The sequence below is a fragment of the Phyllopteryx taeniolatus genome, chromosome 5 (genome assembly GCF_024500385.1).
Source record: "Phyllopteryx taeniolatus isolate TA_2022b chromosome 5, UOR_Ptae_1.2, whole genome shotgun sequence".
Taxonomy (NCBI): Eukaryota; Metazoa; Chordata; class Actinopteri; order Syngnathiformes; family Syngnathidae; genus Phyllopteryx; species Phyllopteryx taeniolatus.
In genome coordinates, this window is record NC_084506.1 from 28,112,157 (window position 1) to 28,136,526 (window position 24,370).

The 24,370-nt window shown below is 40.9% G+C and overlaps 1 protein-coding gene across 1 annotated transcript; it reads right to left on the reverse strand.

Moving 5' to 3' along the window:
• Nucleotides 1-8,920: 8,920 nt before the first annotated feature.
• On the reverse strand, nt 8,921-18,944 carry LOC133478428 (circadian-associated transcriptional repressor). Its single transcript, XM_061774481.1, has 6 exons — nt 18,790-18,944; nt 15,851-16,199; nt 14,575-14,650; nt 13,573-13,651; nt 11,138-11,264; nt 8,921-10,426 (listed from the first exon to the last, which is right to left on the reverse strand). Exons 2-6 carry the CDS (start codon nt 16,157-16,159, stop codon nt 10,040-10,042), a joined length of 978 nt encoding a protein of 325 aa, XP_061630465.1. The 5' UTR covers nt 16,160-16,199; nt 18,790-18,944; the 3' UTR covers nt 8,921-10,039.
• Nucleotides 18,945-24,370: the final 5,426 nt, after the last annotated feature.

The following is a 24,370-nucleotide window of genomic DNA, read 5'->3' on the forward strand; positions in this document are numbered from 1 at the left end:
TGACTTGGCTGGGTGAAGATCCAGAGCCACTATCAAGCAGCAACCGGAGTGCAAAGTCTGAAACAGTATCATGCGGAGCCACCCACTTACCCCACAGATGCGACGCCCTTGCTATCCTGTCAATAGCCACAAGGTAAGCAGAGCTGCTTCTGGTTTTGTTGGATGTACAGATTAGCTAGCAACATTAACTTCGAGTAAGTGGTACGTACTTGATACTCATCTATGACAACAACAAAAAGCAACAGGGTGCTAATGCCAAATTCATGCCAGTTAAAGTGTGGGTTTTGGGTAAGAATAAGAAGCCATTGTCAGATGCGGAACTAGAAGACTACATGGCTGTCTGTGATGGACACAATGTTTGAAGGTAAACCTAAAAGAGGATATGACTGCTAAATTCAATATTACAGTAATTGATAGCTAAATTCAATATTACTACTCTCAGCTACATTCAGCAATTTAGTTTAATTTTGTCAAAATGAAAATACATTTTGTTTTAGTTCATTTTTGTTGCTGTTTTGAATGAAAATGAATTTTTGTTTTAATATTACAGTATTATCCCGTTTAACCGACCTCAATAAATGGACATTAACTCATTGTAAAAATATGTATTTGAGTATCCCTGCTTTAGAGTTTCAAGACTGGTCAAAAGTAGCACCTTTGTGTCAGAAAGGCAAAAAATTATTGTGGAGAAAAAATAGCAATGCATGGACCAGGAAGTGGGGAAAATGATAAAGGAGACACTTGAGACACATTAGGAAGTGTGTGGTTGAGCTGTAGCGACCAAAATAAATACAATAAATGAACTAAAATATGTAATTAGGCATACAGAAACATTTGTCACATGAAAAGGCTTTATTTTTTTTAACCAAGTACAAAAACGCCGTGTGAACTTAACCTACTTGGTAGACTGTCTGGGTGGAACTCTTTCAGCATAATGTAAGTACAGCAGTTTAGCTAGCTATTGTTTTACTTAATTCGCTTTTCCCATCCATTTAACACTAACAACGTTGTTTTAAAAAGTGTTTGGCTGTGGGGAGAGCTCGCTCGCATGTATCAGTTTACTGTTATACTGCACAAACTTAACTTTGCCCATATTTCTAATAATGGCCAAAAATGTTTTTCCCCCTGTTTGTTCCTCATCCACACTTGGGATCTCGTTTAAAGCCTCAAGTTACATATTTAAGGCTGACCTGGTTACTCTGCAAGGACAACAAATAGAGACAACAATACAGGTATGATGACCTTTCTATTCTTGTTGCCTAATTTATTTGATTTTTGCCCAATCTTTAATGGGAACTCATGGAATGAAGAACTTGAAGAACTCTTGTGAGTCTTACAAAAACTTTTTTTTGTATCATTATCTTGAATTATTGTCCCCCCGCCCCTTTCTTCTGTTCCACTTAAGGCGGTTGCTAGTGGTTTGCAGGTCTGCTTCACAGCCCACAGGTTCCCATCTCAGGCTCTCCTGTGTGCCGTTTGCATGACAAAATTGTCAAAATTGTCCGTAGATGTGAATATGTGTGTTTGTCTTAATGTTGCTTGCAAAGACTTGTAACCAGTCCCCTATATCCCACTTCCCTCATCAAAAATCATCTTAGGTTACCTGAAGACTAAATTGTCCATAAGTGTGGATGTCGGTGTGAACAATTGTTTGTCCGTGTGCCCTGCGATTGACTGGCGACCAGTCCAGGGTGCACCTCATTTCTTGCCCAGTCAACTGGAATAGGCTCCAGCTCATCTGCTACCCCAATTAGTACAACTGCTACAGAAAAAGGAGGTCCATTTTGAACACTAGTGTACACAGTGTAGAGTACGTATGTTTATTATCGTGGCTGTACTGTAGTTACTAGTGTAGAACTGCACTGAGTTATACAGTGGTTAGAACTACTAGCAATATTTTGGTAAACATATTTGGCTATGAAAAATGGGCAAAACATTAGAAACCTTGCATTGTGATGCAATAGAGTGCAAACTTACTTCTTTTTCACTAAAACGTCATCACGGCTGTAATTCACAAGCTCACACTGTCGACTTGAAACCCCTCAACGCCTTGTTAGCAAAGTGCACTATGCAGTGACGGCCGGGCACTTACTGCCATGAGCTGAGAGATAAGAGAAAGCATTTGGCTCACCTAGCAGGTGTGCATTCAGTCTATGCATTCAGTATCTCTTGATTGGTGTCGGTAAATATTTAAGCCATGCCTTACTGATACACGAGACAGCCGCTTTGTAAATGTGCTCATCGCTCGAGAGTGAAGCGACGGGCCTTCCAGGATGTGGCTCATGTAACAGCCTCGCAGCTGGCATGCTGGGTCAATTCTACGGTTTACCCCCAATAGCTTTTCGGGATGAGGGGATTCCAAAGGTTCAGGATCATCCCGCCATAAAGGGATGATCCAGCGGGTGGTTCGCACAGACAAAAAAGGCCATATATGCTGTGTATTGCTTTGTGTAATAGACTTGAGCCGTGTTGTGTGGATATTGTCAATTAAGTCTGTATTTGAGCTACACTGTTATTTTTTATTTTAATTTTTTTTGTTTTTGAGGCAAAAAAAGGTACACAAAGAAAGGGTTTAATTCTCCATTCACTCTATATTATCAATTCACTCTACTACAATGGCATTGTTGTTTATATACTGAGCAAATACGACTGTCCAATGTATGGGCCCTTATTGATTGTGTTGAATTTATTGCGTTCAGTGGTCACTCAGACAACAACAGTCACTTGAGGATGCACCGTTTTTGCCATGTGACAATACCACCATCTGGTGGTGTTTATGCAGTACAGCAGTGGCAAAATACAAAATTTTAGATAAATATATTTTTGAAGAAATAAAATGTTTTATTATAATAACATTTTATTTTATCACGCACATGCCCAGAATGTTTACCCTTTGATGCACCACAATACTCAAAATGAGAATTGAAATATTTGCAACAAAAGTATTGGGAGAGACTTTTTAATTACTTAATCAGTTAATCAATCAGGGATAGGGTGCACCAAAATATTACATTTTAATAAGAAATTTTGAACAAGTCAAACTTTGTGGGAACCGTTTGACAGGGTTGCCCCAAACCAGGGTTGCTTTCCACAGGAGACTGTAGCGACTACAGTGGAAAATTCCAAACATTCAGTTGAGTATAACAAAAATACAAATGTTTAAAAAAATTGTTTTAAAACAACTATACTTTCCTTTTTTCTGTTTCACCTTCCACTTTGCATCGCTCAGTCCCTTGCACGCAGCTCATTGGCAATATGCGTATTCTATTAACCATTTTTTTTGTTCACTAAAATAACTTGACCAAAGAGCTATACACAAATTTAAAATCCATTCTAAACAAGAAAAAAAATGAGGATTAAGATGTTGCATGTTGGTGTATGTTAAATAATAAGAAAATAGCCTATTTATGCTACAGTGGTATTTATACATTAACTGTGAATTAAGAAGTATATTATTGACAGTGATTACATATAATCATATAAAGCCAATAAAATATGTATGAGCATCTCTTGATATGTGTAATATGTGTGTTATTAATTCACGGTGCAAAGTTTACAACTTACAAAATGACTAACCTTAACCTTCCCATGGAAACATTTCTGGAACTTTTCTTAAACTACTGGATGTTATCTGTCCCATTGCAACCCTACGTCAAGACCCCTTCCTACCTGTAGCCAAAAGGGGGCTTACTATACATTCTATTCCTTTCCTGGAGGGAGTAATAGCCAGGTGTCCCAATAGCGCATAGTCCTAAACCACATACCGTCGATTATCCATAAAGTAGTATAAACTGGTATATCTCTTTCATCGTGTAGTCTCTCCAAAATAGAGTCATGTGTCACGTGACATGAATGCATTGTGTATGCTTGTCTCCCCTGGATAACCTCTCGGGTATTCCGTCCAATAAGGGGAGTTGCAGCAGGCTAAATGTCAACATTTCATTCCTGGAACACCCCACGCCAACCTCTGCATCTTATTGTGTCTGAGTGGCTCATCAGATGATGTGACAGCAGAGGCCACGCGCCGCTCTTCAGACGTGTGGCGCCGTTAATCATGTATAGCGGTCTCTCACTTTATCCGTATGATCATCAGACATACTTAAGGATGATCATCACTCTGTGGAAATGAGATCCCGGAGGTTGCTTCCATTATTCATATCTACACGCTAGCAGGCTGGTGCCCTATTTTTGGTAATGAGCTTTAATGAAATCAGGCCATATTTAGGTGCCGTGCGCTTAATATGTGTCTGTGGTCTCATCGACCCTCCATTTTTTTTTTAAATGCCCTCCAGTTATCTGATTAATACTACCTGTGTGATTCGAATTGTGTGTTGGTGGCGGCAGGCGTGATTGATGAGGATGGACAAAAGGTAATATTCTCTCTGAGGCCATTTGATTGATTGACCTTTGCATTCAAGTTGTGTTCTGCAGCTGTTAGAACAACATTGGGCCCGACGAGGCTTCAAAAGGGCCAATAACTAATCTTGTAGACGGCTTTTGCCCTAGCCGTGTATTTCTAATATCATACCTTGATTAATATGGAAGGTGCCTACTCGCATGTTCCATTTTCAGGCACCGATTTACATATATCATTTTTTAAAAAGGCCTACTCAAGGCCAATTTTAACATAACATAAAAAGCTTTTTCAGACCTTTCGTGTATATCCAGTCAGTCTGTGGGCCAGCAACTGTCAATATTTGAGCCATGCCTCACCAACTCGGTTCCTTTGTAGCATTGTGAAATGACATGCCTTCCAGTCAAGCATGACACTGTGGTATGATGCAGCTCATGTAACAGGAGCTATGCTGTACTAACCGCCAGAGTCATTACATCACAGACCCACTCAAGCTGCTCACAAGTTGTTTGCTGGTGAGGTCGTGGTAAACGTCTACAAATGCCTTCTTCCACTCGCTCGCTCTCATGTAATCATACAGTATGTTTTGTTGCAGTAAATCGAAACAGTCCGAAATGAACTGGACTAAAATGTTTGGTGTTGGTTCATTTAATGCTCTCCTGTTGATTTCCTCACTTAATTAATTGGTCTCTCAAGTATGGCAGTCCTCAATTTAAAACAACTTAGCAAATTAGCAAAAGAAAGTTTGGATATTGAGTATGATATGGAAAAAACTGCGCTTGCTCACCTTCAGTTAAGTCATCTACACAAAACTGTCCGGACATTTACTGTTCCTGTTCAATAGCCTCATGCTGACAATCTTGTATTTAAAGCTACCTCCCCCTTGTGAAGTGACATTTGCACTTGTCATAAATACATTGCCAGTCAACAGCAGTAAACACATTGTTTGACAAGTTGAGTCAACGTGCAGTGTGTTAAAAAATTACGATAATCACAACTATATTAAGAAAATGTGACTTTTTTTTACGTGCGAAAAAAGGATAAATCCATCTCTCTTTCCATCTTTCTTTGTCTGTCCATCCATCCATTTGTCCCTCCATCCCAGTTTTTCTATCTATCTATCTATCTATCTATCTATCTATCTATCTATCTATCTATCTATCTATCTATCTATCTATCTATCTATCTATCTATCTATCTAATCTATCTAATCTAATCTAATCTAATCTAATCTAATCTAATCCTATGAACAATGCAACCTGAGTGTTCTTTGCATAGATCCACAGTGAACAACAATGCTTTTAGCTCAGAGGTAAGACCTATTGGATCGAGTCTAAAATCAATGGTGAATACTGAGCAGCAGAATGCTCGGCATGCTGCCCATATCAGTGATCAATGCGCAGTGAAGACGCAGCTCAGGAGTGCACAATATTCCCACAGCAATATCATTGAGGGACAACACTGATTTACCTCCATCAATATACGATGCAACAAACTTCTAAATAACAGGATTTGCTATTGATCATCTCCTGTGCAACCAGAGCTTATCAGATGAACCAATATTGAAGGAAAGATTTACAAACTGCCCATAGCTGTTTAACACACCACTGCGAAAGCATGTATAGATTTCAGTAGACAGCGTTCATATTAACCTAGAATAGGATATTTAGGATTAGTAAAGTTCGTAATTAAAGGTGTACAGAACACGAAGGAAGTCCTTTCTTCAAAATAATACAAAAATAATACATAATACAAAAAAATGTTAGATTTTATTTTCATATGCTTTGAAACCATAGCACTCCACTTAGTGGCTAAAGCATAAATCTCAAAAAGCTACTGTTGATTAATTGATAGGTGATTGTCTCTGAGCAAATTGAAGCAAAATGGAGTCCATTACAGGGCTGCAACCAGCAGAGAAGCTGTTGTCTCAACTAGTTTGCCATTAGCGTTGATCAAAAAAATTTAGTCAAGTCGCTTTTTGTGGGACGTCTCATGACCAACACGGAAAACAGGTTACTGGACTTCCTATGTATGTATGTGTATGCTGCGATAGCTAGGACAACAATGGGTTGATGATATGATGGTTTGATCCTCAACTTGCTAAAATGTTTTTTTTCTTTATATGGCTAATGTCTTTGAACAAAAGTTAAATACATGTATAGCATTTATTTATATATGTAAACATGAATGCTTCTAAACATCTGATATTGTCATTTTTGGTAGCTCTTGAAAACATGGTTGTCGTTTAAAGTTCCTTCGGGTGCTTTATCCTGATCTCCTGCGGTCTGGCTGCACCATTTACCTGAGCCGGAAGGAAGTGCTTCGACCTGTTTTGACGAATGGGAAAGTTGGTTGCGGATAAGCCCTATTGTCCATACTGTAACGACTTCAAACAGCTACAAATTGCAGGCAATTGCTTAATTAATACTTCGCTGACAATGTCAGTAAAAACTGGACATTATTGGACACATATTGCAATGATTTTTAACATTGTGTGGGTGTACCTAATAAAATGTCCAAGCCATTAATCAACACTCGGTGACTGGTCTGGCGGGGAGACAGGTCTGAGCGTGTAGCTCATCAGTTGCAGCTCATAATTATGCAACACGCGTGATAACCGCATGCTCATCACAGCGTACATGAATGCAACCTGCAGTGTCTGCATTACCTCCATCTTATTGATATGCACAGTTTTAGGTGGTTCTCCTCAGCTTCTTTGTGTGCGGCGGCACTTGATAATGTAAATAGGTAGCTACAACACATACTGTACTGTATGAACAAATGGTAGCATGCTGCCTCCTCCAATCTTGACTCGACACCATGCCGCGTCGTCATTTCACACTCAGCTTGAGATCAAACCAAGGCCAGCTGTTTGCAACTGGAATCACCAACCATTCCTCTTTTGCTGCCTGTATTTCTTGGCCTAGGTAATTTTATATGCCTTTAATCAAAGGGCATTGACTCGGCAGCCCCACTAATGAGCTGCCTTTTGTACCTTTTAACACTGAGTTCTTTTAAAAAGCCAAGACCTTTCATATCAAAAGCAGTATGATTTATATTGCATGGTCTGGATCCTAAGCCTATAGTGATTCACTTCATGCATGTGCACACTCTGGCTTTTGGGGCTTTCTTCCAGTAAATGATTTATCTTTCTCAATAAATGACTCTGTGCCTCAGGAACATGGAAGTTTCCTCCAGAAAACATTCTTCTCCAATGTGTCTGTTTGTTTTATATTTAGGAGTGAACCTCAATAAATTGTCTTTATATGCAACTGAAGTCCTTTTAAAGTGACATGTTTCTTGCCCTTTTGTTCTCAGCAGTTTATTTTTTATTTTTATTTTCTTTGCACGTCATTGTTCACTAGTTCACTAGTGCAGCAGTATCACAATGTGCACAATGTGTGATGTGTTCCATCGTGCCGTGAGACAGGTGCCTTTTTTGTTGATGCAGCTCTTCCTATCATTCATGACCACTTCCTGTCTGCGAGGCGGATTTGTGCCAGGTGTCCTTGGATTGATGCATGTGCACCCAGACTGTTAGCCTCACCCTCAGACACTATCTGGGGCGGCAATGCTGATGCAGTGTAGTGTGGCTAACAGACCTTTCTGCATCCTGTCTATCACCTCTTTTAATCTGGAAAAAAAAAGTCACTATGTAGTTTAGAAAGGCAAAGGCTTAATATTTAAGCCAATATGGTGTGAAATACAATACTTAAATCCAAACATTTTACATATGTTCACTGGATGTGTAGTAATATTTGTGATATTTATAGAATGATATGAAACCTTGCAGAGCATCCAAATCCTTCTGCCTATAGATGGCAGTATTCAGTAACGGCATAGATTGTGTTCGCTAAAAGGTCTATTGTTGTATGTATAAATATCCCAAATACGAAAAAACAAAACAAACATACCTGTACCAATATAATCATGTAGATTAATATTTGGGTGTTTTGTATGCATAAATCTAGAACCATTTCCTCATGCATTTCCCAACCACATTAGTATTATTAATACACTATCAAACGAGATACAATAGTTGCATTAACTCCTCTTTTTTTTTTTTTTTTTTTACAGACACAATGTAATAGAAATGTTTGTTATTGTAGGTGCAGTTTGTAGTGGTGTCGCACCGTGTTGTCATACTGATAATGGTTTCTAGCATTTTCTGTTATCTTCTTGTTTGGGGCAAAAGATCAACAATAACTAATATGAACAATTAATTAGTAAATACAGTTAATACATCATCCTAGAAGAGTGAAAGCTATTTTAGCTGCAAATGGGTGTTTGACTATTTTTTTAATCAATTTTCATTTACTATAGATGTAATTGCCAAGGGATCCAATACATTTGACCAATTAGGTAACGTAAATGTATCATTCCATGAGCACTTTACTGTTTAATTATTTTATATATACTTGATACTTTATCATGGTGACTTTGTCTTTCCAGTCTGCTGTAGTAAGAATTGTATATGTAAAATCCATTTTAAATTGAATTTCTTAATATAGAAATAAAATTGTGACAGCCTCTTCTTAAGAAATCCCCAATAAAAACAATCAACAGTCAGTTTGCATTGAACAAATATGCACACATTTATTTTGAAAGTATAAAATTTCACACTATAAAGGCCACTTTTCAGAGTAATTCGACAAGCTGTCTTGTCAGGCTTACAAAGAGAAAAACCTTGTCCTCCTCTGCAGTTCGAACATACTGTCTGAGTTCTGTGGCAAAACAAGAATTGTTCTACTCTACCACAGAAATGGGTTGGCAAAAACTGAATAATTTATGCTTTTCTAAGAGAATGAATGGCAGGAGAGTGACAATTCCTGACTTGTACAATCCAGCCTTGCTGCAGGAAATCCCGACACTACTCTTGCTTTAATAAACCGGCGTGCAGGCACAGCTTGACGTTACAGGCACTCTTTGCCTTCTACTGGGAGACTCAAAGTGGACATTCTTTACAATGGCACCACGAGAGGATCCCTGTGCTGGGAGCATCCCTGAGCAGGGCAGCTCGTGCTGCAGAGCTCACTGTTTGTTACCGTCGGGTTCACTGCAGATCCACTGAGGTGTCCAGAGAGGGCGAGCCATGCTTTTACATTCCTACGCTCGCCCATCAACTGTGATGTGGCGCCCTCTGAGGTAGAACAGTTGTACCAAAAAGACTTGAGTATTTTCAAAGTATGAAAATTAGTAACAGTCCCAAAAATAAAGTTAACAGAGCGGAGTCATGAAAAGGAGAAGAATATAATGTCACATTTCAGCACAACAATACATAGACCGCTGTTGACTTCCTTCACCTCTCAGGCAAGATGGCACTTTCACAAACACTCAAACGGAACCATCGGATCTACAGTGGGACGCTGCTCCAGTTAGGGTGTAATTGCTCTCCTCCCTACCCTCAAAAACACTACCCGAGAGTGCAAACCACAAAACGAAAGAAGTCAACAAAAAAGGAAATATAGCAGACACTTGTCATGTCAGAGAGGGCACATTCCCACACAGAGAGTACAACATGTTTGTCTTTCACACTAAAAAGTAAACCTGTCGCATCCCTTTTGAAGGCTCTGGTCTCCCCTGAAGGCTGGAATGGGTGAAGCGAGCTAAACTGGCCTCCCTGGTCGAGTAGTCAAGGCTCGGCTGCAGGATAATCAGCCCCCCACTCCTCACCCCCCATGTTGATTAGGACCAGCTGCTGTCCATCAAACCTGACGTCTTCTTGCGGTTGATGATGCTTTCCGTTGACTTGAGGAGGCGCTCTAGACATGGCGCATTGATTTTACCCCGCGGAGGCCCTTTGGGCACACAGTCTGTGTTAGCGGGGCTGTCTGTGCTGGACGACACGGCACTGTCCTGTGTTAGGTCTCTAAGGGATGCCATGTGCCGGGGGGCGGCCGGGGCCTCCTCCGCTGTTGGGGAGCAGATGGGGGACGTGTGAAGCCATTTCAGGTTGCTTGCTGAGTAAGCTCCGGGAGGTGTGAGGTCAGTGACTCTGAGGAGTTTGGCGGCCACCAGCGTATCGCTGATGGTGACGGGGCTCACTGCTGCAGTTGGTGTCACAGGGGAAAGCTGTTGAGGAAATAAGAATCACAATTGAAACAACCCACACACATTTCCTTGCCTTATCACGATTAAACAGTAATCTGTCGGTCAATTAATCAGACATTAGATTCCCATTCCTGCTTGCAAATTAATTCTAACTAACTATTATTTGACTCAATGCTGGCTTTGTTAAGCTCTACAGGTAGTTTCCAACTTTGTCTGTTTTCATGTTGTGACTCATGACACCTACACAAAAGTGCTGATGTCAAGCTAGCCCAACAGGTTATCTGTAGCCAATAAAACCAAAGTTATCTGGTGAAAGATGTAAACAATATTTGTACATATGAGGGTGCCTACCATCACGTTTCACAAAGTATTGGTTATACTGTATTAGTGTAATAGTTATCCAAGAGAGGTGAGGCAAAGTATAAAAACATGAGGGTGTGTTACACATCTTAGCAATTGAATGTCACAGAATGTTCTGACCTTTCTTATTCCTTTAGAGACACTCCTTCAAAATTACCTTTTCTCCTCTGTGATTGTTCACATGGAACACGAGACTGTAAAACTGTACGTCAGTAAAAATAGCTTCCAATCCTTCCTTAACGGTCTTAGACTCGTGATTGAGTAATAATAGAATTTTAATCCCCCATTCCCCTGTGTTGTCACCATCATGTTCTTGACAGTAAGGATTTTTGAAATAACCTTTTTTTTTTTTTTGGTAATACGCAACTTTACCTTTAGTTTCTTGGCAGGAACGACTTCCTCTGTGTGGGTGACAGCCAGTTGGTGGAGGGGTTTTATGTTGGGGAACCAACTCTTCAGCATTTCCTCCATTTTAAGAATGATACTAATGTAGTTCTCTCTGAAAAATTCAAAGCAGCAAAGAGAGTGAGAAAATCATGATAATTTAAGAGCTATGGTTGCATGCATCTGAGTAATCTGTCTGAAATCTTGCCAACCTCTGCGGTGAAATCTTATCTCTGTATTAAGATCGCACAGGAAATATGCACTCTCAAAGAGCCAAGTGAACAATTACGCTCTTAAAAAAAAAAGCCTGCGCTCCATGTGTGGGGAGGAAAATTCTCCTCGGTCCATTTCTCACGTTTGGTGCACACACGTGGCCCCGTGTATAACAGTTCCACTGGCCTCTAAATTTAAAGCACCAAAGCCGCGATGCTTTCCAACAGCGTCACCATGAAAATAAACTAGTCGCCGTGACGCATTTCTCATCAGAGGCGGGTAGAACGTGGCGGCCCTTTAATTTCAAACCCATCAAAACCAGATGGTGGTTAGGGATTAGCCAGTGTCATATGATCAGGACCTTCTTTCCTTACTCATTTCACAGCATGTTAAATTAATGTGAAAGATTATCTGTAACAGTGACTGCTAAAAAAGTCACTTTGATCCTATCTGCCATTGTGTGGCTGTTGCAGCTGCCAGCTGGCAGCACCGAGCGGGCACTTGGGGGAGGAGAGGGTGAGAGGGGATTTAGATCCACCTTCCAGCCTCGCCCCAGACTGTCTACAGGGAGGCGGCCACACCCACTCTTTGTCTCCCTGATGACGGCAGCAGCTGGCGGCTGAAGACACCAATTAGTGTGTGCCCACTTTGGCTGATGTCAGTGTACCAGCACGTTGCATGCAGTATGCTAATTAAGACGTCGTTTCATTCTTATACGGTCAGAGTAATCACATGTATTGTTACGGAAGTGCTGCTTCTGAGTTTTCAAGCGTAGTAGTTTATTAGGATATGATTGCATACAGCACTCATGGACAGGGAAAGGTTTTTTGCTTGAACGATTATACAGATTTGGTCTTGGGTGCAATGCAAAACATTTTTGGGGTTATTATTGAATTTTTAAAAAAGATATTTGATTATAAAAGGTTAAGCAAAACACATTTACACATTATGTACACCTGCACATTCTAATAGAGATTGAATAAAGCTGTATCAAAATTCTACCTTTACAATATATTTTTGTTGACACTATCAGAGAGGTAATCATTTAACAATATTTATTATGCTATTAAACACACCTTATAGTCTACTGTATTTACATATATTTTTCTCATTGAGCTATATTTTGTCACATTTGGCCACTGTCCAACCCAAAGCATATGTCCATTTTTTTTCTATTACTGTCTATTGTGTGTCTTGTACTTTGCTGCACTGAGTCACAACATACCGAATTTCCCAGGGGAACCAGTGGTGTACTATAGTTACTGTATGGCTCATGAAACTAATAAGTACCAAAACAATAGAAAGGCCTGTTTTTGAAGTCAAAACTGAACACTGTAAATGCATTTGTAAAGGCAGATTTTTGATAGGCTCTTGTATTGGATCTTATCAGACTGTGCAAGTGTACCTCATGTTGCGTAAATGAAAACTATCAGAATATGCAAAAACATTTACATCTATATAGTACAAATTTACAGTAGAATTAGTGTTCAGAATGTTGTCCTTTAAGGAACGGTGATCTTACACGCCATTATAGTATCCAATCAAGCAAACACTAGAGTGCCGCTTCCACATGGAGCCTTATTCATTTTTAACGAGATGCCCGACTGCAGTGAGACCCTGCAACTGCTGCAGTAAATTTATCCTGAAAATGTGTGCGGAGGGGATTTGGGGGGAGGGGGGTTGCATCCAGCTGTGTGCCATGTGTTGCAGACATGTTGGATTTGAGGATGGCAATCGCAATTTCGAGTAGTTTCCAGAAGTCGTATACGAATGCTAAAAAGTGCTTATGATTTAGCTTTCAAAACAACAACCATTTCTTTTGATTCTTTTAAAAATAAACCTTAGGGTCACAGCGACTGCAACAGTGGTGTATATACACGGCATAGAGAAAACTACTGCTCCAATAGTTCACCCTTACTCTTTATTCTTCAAGACATTTTGGATAATTCTATGCTTCCAAATTTGTAGGCACAGTTTAGAGAAGGCCCACCATGTCCATAAGATGAAGTTTGGATGAGTGTGTGCGTGTGTTGTCAGGGTCCAAGTGACCTCTGACTTCAAAAATTCATAATTCATCTCACCGGTGCACTCCAAATTCTTATTGAGAGTCTTCCCAAAATGTGTAATGTCCCCAATATTTTCATCCTTATAGTGAATATAAACAGACACATGCATTGTTGGAGTATTTAGGTTTAGATGAGGACACATACCCCATGTAGGGCTTCTGTAGAACACCCAGGATCCTTTGGATTCTGTCCATGGCAACACTCTCTTGGAAACTGCTGAGTCCTGGAGAAGGAAAATGTTGTAACATGTGAGCCGGGTTGACGGCAGGACAGCAGAGTGTGCAGTACAGATGGCTCGCATAAAACGTGCGTTTGTGTGACTTTGGTGTGTTTACGTGATCAAAAACAAACTCCTCCTCTCTCTGTGGCCGGGTAGTACTGGTTCACACAAGGTTTTGGGATCATAAAGTGAACAGGTTATCTGAACATGATGCCATCCTTCCTTGCAGAGGCCTTTTCTGTTCCTATCAGCCCAATAATTAAGGGCAGCTCTCACCCTGTACAAATGTGGTACACTATGTTCTCACTCCACTGTGCCAGACATCTCATTTATAATGACGCTTGAAGTGTGATGTTGCCTGTTGTCAAGTTGCTAAAAATACATTCAAATGTTTTGTTTTGAGCGGCATGGTGGACGACTGGTTAGAGGGTCTGCATCACAGTTCTGAGGACCGGGGTTAAAATCCCGGCCCCGCCTGTGTGGCGTTTGCATGTTCTGCCCGTACCTGCGGTGGTTTTCTCCGGGCACTCTGGTTTCCTCCCACATCGCAAAAACATGCATGGTCAGTTGATTGAAGACTCTAAATTGCCCGTAGGTGTGAATGTGAGTGCAAATGGTTTCTTGTTTATGTGTGCCCTGCCATTGGCTGGCAACCAGTTCAGGGTGTACCCCGCCTCCTGCCCGAAGATAGCTGGGATAGGCTCCAGCACTCCCGCGACCCTTGTGAGGATAAGTGGCTCAGAAAATGGATGGATGGATGTTTTGTTTTTACTCCACATGAGGCCATTTTGAATGAGTTTCATTCTATCATGTGTTATGTATGTATCTGTTAAAACCTTTAGTCAAAATGACAAAACTGTCTATTGTTATGCACTTACACACATACGCAAACACACACACACAGTAAATAAAACTGGGAGACTTACTTTCTCTGTATCTCCCTGAACGAAGGCCATTCAAGATCGATGACAGTGGTTGAATGTAGCATTGCAGCTCCATGCACTAAAAAGAATAACACATTGATTTATTATTGATGTCTTTCGTTTCATTTTGGTGTAAATGAAGTTTGTTGCAAATTGATATATGCACAAACAGTTTGTGTTTCAATTGTAAAATATTTCCAAAATAACTTTACCAGCGACAGTTCTGCTTTTTGGAACCCTTACGTTGAGGTTAGGAATAGGCATGACAATTAATTGATTGTGAAGAATTTATTGGATTGTGTGGAATCAATGCACTTGAAAGTCTCACGATAGTTTTTGGTCTAAAGAAGAACAACGTGACATCACCAATGAGAAGTTGAGGTTTACCCATGCTTACCACATCTATGACCTTAGTCTGCTCAATAGAACATTTTCATCGAAACTGGAATTCAGAACATACAGAGAAATATTAAAACTATTGAGGGGGAAAAAAATAATTGATCACTTGACTGATTTTGATTGTAGGTTTTCCCATAGATTATCATGGACAATTAATCAAATGCCCACTCATAGTTAAGGATACAAACTGCAGTGATATGGTACCAAAGTGGAGCTAGACCCACTGCAGTCTGTCGATAGTTCAACAGAGAATCATCACATTCGTGCAACAATGAGAATGCAATGTTAAGAACACAAAACGCATCTAACAACCTAAATAACCATATGCCAAGAAGAAAGAACCCACAATGCTTAGTGTTTTCCTTTGCTGTCCTTTGTATACCGTGTCGAGTTCTTCTTTGTTATTTCATTGGGAATACTGTGTGAAATGATGTCATTCTATTTATGAAGAGCAGACACAGCTATAACCATTGAGCCTTCACAAATTAGGATGGAAACTCAAACAATATCAGAGTTAACTGCTCCAATCTGTACTTTGGCAAGCTCTACTGGTTTGGACAACTTGGTCGAAACGTGGAATAAATTAATTAAAGAGAAGCTTTTTAATGGCAGTATTCAGTGTAAACACTTAACAGTTGCTAGACATGACTCAGCCCCCACCCAATTCCCCCGTTCCATGGATAGGATTTATAGCAGAAAAGATGACTAATTCTGCTGACACTGGTGAGTTGAGGTGGATCTTTACAGTGCATCATGTCATTCATGAGGCACTTTGAAAAAACGTCAGGCAGTTGATACTGGTCAGAGGGCACAGCCCAGTTTTGCTGACACCATCAACAACCTGCTTTGGGAGTCCGACGTGATTCATGGAGGAGCTCACCTTTCGGGTGAAAAGTCGTCCCTTCTCGGACTGACTGGAAAGTATCCGTCCTCCCTCCTCCTCTGTGAAGCTGCGGCGTCGCTTCATCTTCTCGCCTTGTTGTGTTTTACACAGTTCAATGGTATTCCTGCCCCATGTTTCCGTGGAGCTGGAGGGAGGCCCCCTTGTGGACGCCTCATGGCTCCAGCGGCTGTCAGTTGCAGGAGTATCCGAATGGTTGTGGGTCCTCTCTGACTCCTGTTCGCTGGTGCTGTCCTCAGTGTCGCTAGCGAGCCAGTCAATGGAGTTGTCCGAATCAGTAGCAGACATCCTTGGCTGCAGGTTTTAACTACCATTGACCATCACTGACCTGAAACAGAGATTTGCCATTAATATCATCAAACAATAGTGGTCCTCCACTCTCGTGGTTCTTCGTTCACACCCTTGCTATATCATGGATTTTTAAGCGACTGTTTTTTATGGGTTGTCACAGTATACAGGCAAGTCAGAATTTACAGTTGCGTCCCTTCAGTGTAGTACCACGTTGTGCTGCAACAAGCTGGGAAGCATTAAGCTCTACTAGAAGAGATGCAGTGTAATTAAGAGCAAGAAGAAGAAGACAAGGTTCACAACTAAGCTCCAGTAATAGTCGCTTCCACAGAGCAAAGAGAAGATATGCCTGTCAGTATTGCTGTATGCTCTATTTGTATGTGCTGCTACTCTGTGTGTGTTAAAGTGGCAGGTGTTTATAATTACTGTAACATCAATGTTAATTTCTAATAGCCCATCTATGGCATTTTGGCATTGTTAGCATTAAGCTAGCAGACTTTCGTTTGATTAAATTATATGATTTTGTTGAACATTTTACTGTTTAAATATACAATGTTGAATTCTCCTTTATTTTGTGTCAGTTTTGAGAGAGGGTAAACTTAACTTGGAGAGACAAACAGCTAGATGAATGTTGTCTTATTTCAAGAACTGTGCCAACGAGGGTGAGTACAGGCGCTTAAGTTTAAATGTATTTAAAGTGTGTGGGACGGGTAAAAAAAAAAAAAAAAAAAGGTTTTATGGTCTCTATATCATGGATTTTCACCTATTGCAGGTGGTTCTGGGACGTATCCCTTGCGCTAAACGGTGGTTCAGTGTACAAAATGAAACCAAAAGTGTCCGACATGAAGTCTAAAATTATAAATAAGTGCAAAATACCATAAGGCCTCCAATGACCCAACATCTCCAACTCACATCATTATAAAGGCAGCCTGACCAGATGGCGATGACCACAATCACCCGTTTGTTTTGCAGACTATAACACCTGAGCTAGTAAACACACAGACAAGTCGGGCAAACACCCAAAAGCCCGCAGAGCAGTTCTGCACATCCCACAAATATTCCAAATCATTGTCATGGTGACATCTCAGCATCACAACTGGACAAACTGGAGAGTTCTTTCCCATTGGGCCTCAGTCAGCAGCCCTACCAGCTGCTCGCTTGCTCTCCACTCATTCATAAACATCGCTTGTTTTTTCAAGGAGGGGGGGCAGGGGTGACCATGGTGACCAATGGCTGAGGCGGCTGACCACCACCACCACCCCGGCCCATCAACACAAATGACCCTCAGATGTGGTGGCAAAAAAAAAAGAGAGCTCACAAAAAAAGGAGTGTGAGACTGAGAATATCACTTTTTGGTGGATCTGTTCATATCCAACGTGTTTCCTCAGTGATTAGCAGATCTCTCGCCAAGTGCAGGAAGTGACAGAAGCATTTTCAGCACACAGGATTATTTTGGCAGAGGGTAGAATGCTTTTGCTCCTGCCATGTCTCTCACTTCCTGTGATTTTGTTGGGAAAGAGAGTTAATTGCTCCCTGGTTCTTTGTCTCCTCTGATCTTATCTCACAAGTGGTGGGGTGGGGCAAATGTCTGCAGATTCTACAAGCTCAACAAAACCAAAAAAGACAAGAATAGACAAACCGAAAAACAAATAAAATGACCTGAAAAGGTGTTTGGACAGTGGCCAAGTTGCTGCGCAACAGGGTGAACAGCTGCGATGGACGAGTGAGACAGAAGTCAATTAATATTGCATTTTAGACAGAATAAAACAAGAGCATATTCACTTCCAAGGACCAAGAGACATTATCAACTCCAGAATAACAGAGGACAAAAACTTAATCATGCCCTTGTGTCAAAGTGTTCACCACCGCCTACATTGTTTAATCTCATTTAATCCAATAATACTACACTATAATCCTCAATGTCTGTACAGTACTATAATTTAGAAAAAACGAAAATGGGATAAGATAACACTCTAAATGCCTTTGAGACATTAAATTAGATTTCTATGACATGACTGAACATTTAATTTTGGAGGGTTCTATTTGATACAAAACACACACCTGACACACTTGTTAAATACCATGTTTTAGTCTTATAAAAGATGTAATATAAAACCAGTGAGTTTAAACATTCAAACATTTTGAGACCATTGAATATGGTCTCAAAATGCATTTGCATTTACCTGTGTAGGTGGGGTGCTCCTATTGGGTTGACCACTACTTTAAACACATAAAATGTAAAAACATTTGCTATGTTTAAAAAACAAACAGCCCCCAAATAAAAACCAAGTACAATCTTGTTTTCCAACCAAAAACAAAAAGCAAGGTAATGAGGTCCTATCGGCAGATGTTCAGACACAATGGACTTCCTCATCAATGGGTGAGATCATACAATAAAATAAAAAAATAAAATAAAAAAATAAGCATACAAAGACACACAATGAAAGTAACCATTATATTCAAACTACCACACAAAGCTTCCTGTTAATAATCCTACTACACCCGGCATTTGTCATGTATGCAGGGAATTCCTCTGGAGGATTTTGAGTAAATAATTACGAACAAATGTAAAACCTATCCTGACAGAGAGTGACGTTTTAATGAGTGTTGAATATGAAGTAGACGCATACCTTCCTTTCCACCGTGGAGCGGACCGGTCCTGTTCCTTTGTTTAGCGGAAGGACTGTAGCTCGTCTTCGGACCGGGAGCTGAGCAGACGTGCTGTACGTGCTCGGAGCGAATGCGGAGGTCTCGCGACCCAACGAGTAGCCCGTGTTGCTTCTCCCGAGACAACGTGTCTGCGGGGGCGTGGCCACGGGCGGCCGACTCGCCCATTTGCTCCGGTGGAGTGCCCGGCTGACAAATGGGCTTGTTCCCTGTGAGCAGGCAACGCGCAATAGGCTAAAATGGGTTACATATGTAAATGAGATGCAGATTAGGCAAACACGTGAACACGCGGATCGGTTTCGCTTCAGTTGGGCTAAAAGTCAACCTTCTTTTTGGGAGGGGGCGGGGGGCATTCCAGAAGCGCTCTCCTCGTTATGTCATCTGGACACCATGATGGCTGACTTTGTGGCGCAGCCTTTAAATGCACAGTCAGCAAGTTAAACAACGACCAGTACTAGTGCTGCAACGTTGACGTTCACGTAAGTAAGTGCTTCTCCCCCCGTCAATCACCCACAGCTTTGCTAGTTAAACAGCTGTGTAAACTTGTCAACGGGAACAAAAAGGTTTTCTTGCTCTTCGCATCAAAATTACAATGGTGGGAGCAAGTGTGTGTGTGTGTGTGTGTGTGTGAGTGTGTGTGTGTGTGTGTGAGTGTGTGGGTGTGTGGGTGGGTGCACACGTGCGTTCGTGTTTGTTGTCAGTAAAAGCTGCCAACAACTCTATAATGCAAATAAAATTAGTACTGTTGGCCGCAATCATGCTTTGAAAACAATATTAAGTGCAGTCCTGTCTGTTTCCCCCAAGCCCAATATCTAAAAGCCACTCTCTCACGTTTACGTACACACACGCATGCACACACACAGTTGCCTTCACGGACCCCACACAATCAGAAACCACAGAACTCCAACAATAAGCAGGGTTGCTACAGTCTAGCTGTCTTTAGAGGAGTGTACATGAGAATGGTGTGCTTGTTTAAATGTTTAGGTACTTACTGTATTATGCATGTCAAGTCTACACTAGGTGGCACGGTGGGCGACTGGTTAGAGCGTCAGCCTCACAGTTCTGAGGACCCGAGTTCAATCCCCGGCCTCACCTGTGTGGAGTTTGCATGTTCTCCCCGTGCCTGCGTGCGTTTTCTCCAGGCACTCCGGTTTCGTCCCACATCCCAAAAACATGCATTCATTGGAGACTCTAAATTGCCCGTAGGCATGACTGTGAGTGCGAATGGTTGTTTGTTTGTATGTGCCCTGCGATTGGCTGGCAACCAGTTCAGGGTGTACCCCGCCTCCTGCCCGATGACAGCTGGGATAGGCTCCAGCACGCCCGCGACCCTAGTGAGGAGAAGCGGCTCAGAAAATGGATGGATGGATGGAAGTCTACACTAAGTACCTCATTTAATGTGGCTTCAACTACACTAATACTTAAGTTATTGGTTCATGTTGATGACATCATTCTGTAAACTGTGTGGTCTATATTACCAAGTAATGGGTACCGTTTGGCTAATGCTCTTTTTTGTATTGTGGATAAGTGATATTCCTGCCACTTGGCAGCTTCTGAAAGTAACTAAAAAGTTACTTGTAATCTAACTTTGTTACTTTTGAAATCAAGTAATCAGTAAAATAACTGTTAATTTTTCAAGGTAACTGTGGCAGCAATAATGATTATCTAAGTAACCATATTGGGTTAGTCAATTCACAAAGGTAGCAATGCAGTGGAACTGGTTCTCTTGATAGTGTGTTCAGCGATTTCTTTCCCCTCTTCTCAGTGTGTCCACTATGCAAGTTAATGTACGAGGGAAACACATTTTTTTGTGCCGAGAACCTTTTTTACTTTTGCATTACAGTACATTCCTGTACTTTTTACTTTTACTAAAACAAAAGAGGCGAATTAATGCTTTTAATTTTACCAGAGTACTTTTATGCACAAAAGTGCCTGCATGTACTTTTACTTCAGTTGAGTGTGTGAGTACTTTTGCCACCTCTGATTTGTTGACCGCATAATTAAGTGACATAAATTAAATATGTGGTTGATTCGCTGATAAAAACAACCAGCTAATTCAAACTTGCTAACACTTACTCACTTTTCATTGTAATTATTATTTAAGTTAAGTACTGTAAGTCCTTCAGTGAGTCAGTCCTTACCTCCACGACGATTTCTGACCGTGCATTTCGTTTCGAATAATTAACCTCCAATGCATTGCGCGCTTAACACGCCAGTAAAACTCTATTCTTAATGTGTAAATAAAAAAGTAACAACAATCAAATACACTTTTTATAAAGGAAAATAACAAAAATAGTGTGGTGACAGTGAAGCCGTGCATTTCTTTGCACTTTTATATTTACTGCACCTCCACTGTGGATTGTATGCACAATAACCTACCTACCAGTCATTTTCCTCAGTACATTAGAAAGGAAGCCTGCCTTTTTGGTAAAATGTTACTGGACAGATGGGCTTCTACGTCTTCACGTCATCAGCTATAAATGACTGTTTCCAAAGAATCCTTGTTGACTCAATAGTAACTGTTGCTGTTTTGATGAAGTAACTGTAATCTGATTATGTTCCTGGTTACAGTAATGTATTACATTGCTCGTTACTCAAAATCGTGGTCATTTTGGAGTCATTACTAATAATGACCGAAAAATTACACCTTACCTGTATGTTTTTTTTCTTTTCTTTTTTTTTCTTCCAGATTATCTTGAGAATTTTCAAACAGCAGAAGAAGGTGGTTTTTAGGCTGGCAAAAGATACAACATATTCATACTAAATCATTCTTGTAGCCAACAACACTAGGGTTGGGAAAAAAAGTCGCTAGGCCGCTAGGCCGACTACAAAATTTGGCCGACGCAAAATTTCTGCTTCAACGCTCCGCCGGAAATATGTTTGTGCAGCCATCCATGTTTTCCACACGGACGGACGACATCTTGCAAATGACGCAGTTTTGGCATAATGGCGCAAGTGTGGGATCATCATTTTGAATTAAAAAGGGGCACAAATAAAGTCCTATGTAATTACTGCAAAGTGAAGCTGGCATACAACTTCTACTATGATCCAACTTCCAAATGGAAAACAACAACATCGGACTCCAGCTCGATGAGCTAGGCCCAATTTAAAACTGTAATCCACAAATATATTTTTGTTTAAAAAAAAAAAAAAAAAAAAAAGTAATTTTTACCCAAGGCACTATAAGAGTAGATGTCAGAATGCAGATTAAGCAGCAGCTACTGACACATATTTTTCTTTTTCTTTTTTTTTTTATATTTCGTGACTATCCAATATATTCCCATGCTGGATCACTTGGTAGCGCTCTAAAATGACGTAGCGGAAATGACCATATATGGACAGCGCGCAGCTGGACCGAGCCGTAGAGAAAGAAGAAAGCAATGCAGGGTTGGAAGGAGGAGGATGCCAGACAAGCATTTAGCCTACGTCATATTGAAGCGACGGAGGCTTGTTGTAATTCTGAATTCCAGCGTGGGCGCCAGAAATGGGGCGAGATGTGCCATCTTGGAAGAAGCTAAACGGTCCGGCGAATGAGTCAAACAGCAGACCTTACAATACAATCAAAAAAGTCCGACATGAATTAATAAATGTCACATAATTAAAGCCATTTGAAGAGGCTACCATGGCTGGCGCTCCAACTTGAATCATTTATATGTCATGTGGTGGTAACTTTAGATTAAATGCCAATGTCTCAGCAACATATTGGTAATGAGCAAATGTTCTCTCTACAACATGACAGAGCTAGAACTTTTTGTGTGGGGCAGACATCCGTGCGACGTATGTTTTCTGTCTGGGTATTATTATGATGGACAGTGATTGGTCAAACATATTTGTGATCCCTGCATGAACATACATGGCTAGAAATCACAAAAATAAGCTGCTTTCACACTCGTTAAATGAGCAAATCAGGGTTGTAAAAAAGCCATAATTAATTTGCCTGTCTTATTCAGACAGAACTTGCTGCTGGTGTCTGAGGTGTACTTTCATACAGTCATATGGCGCTGTCATAAGATGTATGTATTGGTGACAATTGCCTTCAACACAAAGGAGCATGACCAGTGAGTCACGGGTGGTAAACTTCACTCTCTACTTACACACTACGAGCAATTCACCTCTGATACCACCTTAGAAACTAATTTGTGGGTCGATTTCATTCATTTTATTTACCATAAAGAATGTATCATTGTTCATCTATCAATGCCAGCGACATATAGTGACAGACAGAGAAATGTAATGCTCTTGCACTAGCTGGCAGAAGGTACAATGAACCTGTGAATCCTCCATCCATCCATTTTCTTTACCGCTTATCCTCACTAGGGTCACGGACGTGCTGGAGCCAATCCCAGCTATCTTCGGGCGGGAGGCGGGGTACACCCTGAACCGGTCGCCAGCCAATCACAGGGCACATAGAAACAAACAACCATTCGCACTCACATTCACACCTATTTAGAGTCTTCAATCAACCTACCATGCATGTTTTTGGGATGTGGGAGGAAACCGGAGTGTCAGGAGAAAACCCACCCAGGCATGGGGAGAACATGCAAACTCCACACAGGCGGGGCCGGGAATTGAACCCCGGTCCTCAGAACTGTGAGGCAGATGTGCTAACCAGTCGTTCACCGTGCAGGCACCTGTGAATCAACGTTGCAAAATAAGTCATAGCACGATTTGTGTTTAACTAAACTGGCCCAGATTTTGCACTGAGTAAATTGAAAATTGAGACAAGATATCCACTATCAAACAGATGGACAAACAGTATTCAACATTTGATTTATTTCTTTACTTTTGTCAGTTCGGCCTTGGTGGAAGTTTTGCGCTCTACTTTGCTCCAGTTTTTATTATGTGTTTACACACTGCACCTTAATATAGCTGCCTGCCTCTGGATAAGAAGCCCCCTCAGTTAGGCCAGACGAGCATGCTGAGCCTGGAGGCACAAGTGACTCATGAAGGCTCTCTCTGCAAACGTGATCACGTGCGCCTGAGATAACACCAAGTCAAACACCAGCCTCATGTCCTCGGCTCCCATGTTTGGCGTAACTAAGCTGAAGTTGAAGAATGTGTCTCCCTTCACACTGCATGCGATTTGGGTTACTAGTGAAAATTAGTCTTTAGCAAGAACATGCAGAACGACACCTGGTAATATGACTATGGACAGCATTTTGTGGTGCAGTTGTTTATTTGATGGAGATCTTTAAAACCATGTTTGCAAGTTGAACAATTCAGGATTGACCAGCACAGTACGTTCTGGAATGATGAACTCTGGATTTGGCTTGTGTTTCCACCGCAGGCTATGCAGGTGGGTGTAGGGATGGTGACAGCTGCGTAAGTAGAGACATCATAGCAGTGTGATGTAGTAAAACTCAAATGGAGTCAACAAAAATGAGGAATGCGACATAGTAGAGTGCTGCATGCTGACATTCTTTTTAAAAATGTTTTTATATATATGTATTTTTTGCCTTAATCGATTGCTTGCAAATGACTGCAGTATGTCTGGTACCACCCAAGGAAGCCAAAAACAGTGATGGACTATTATATTGGTGCCAT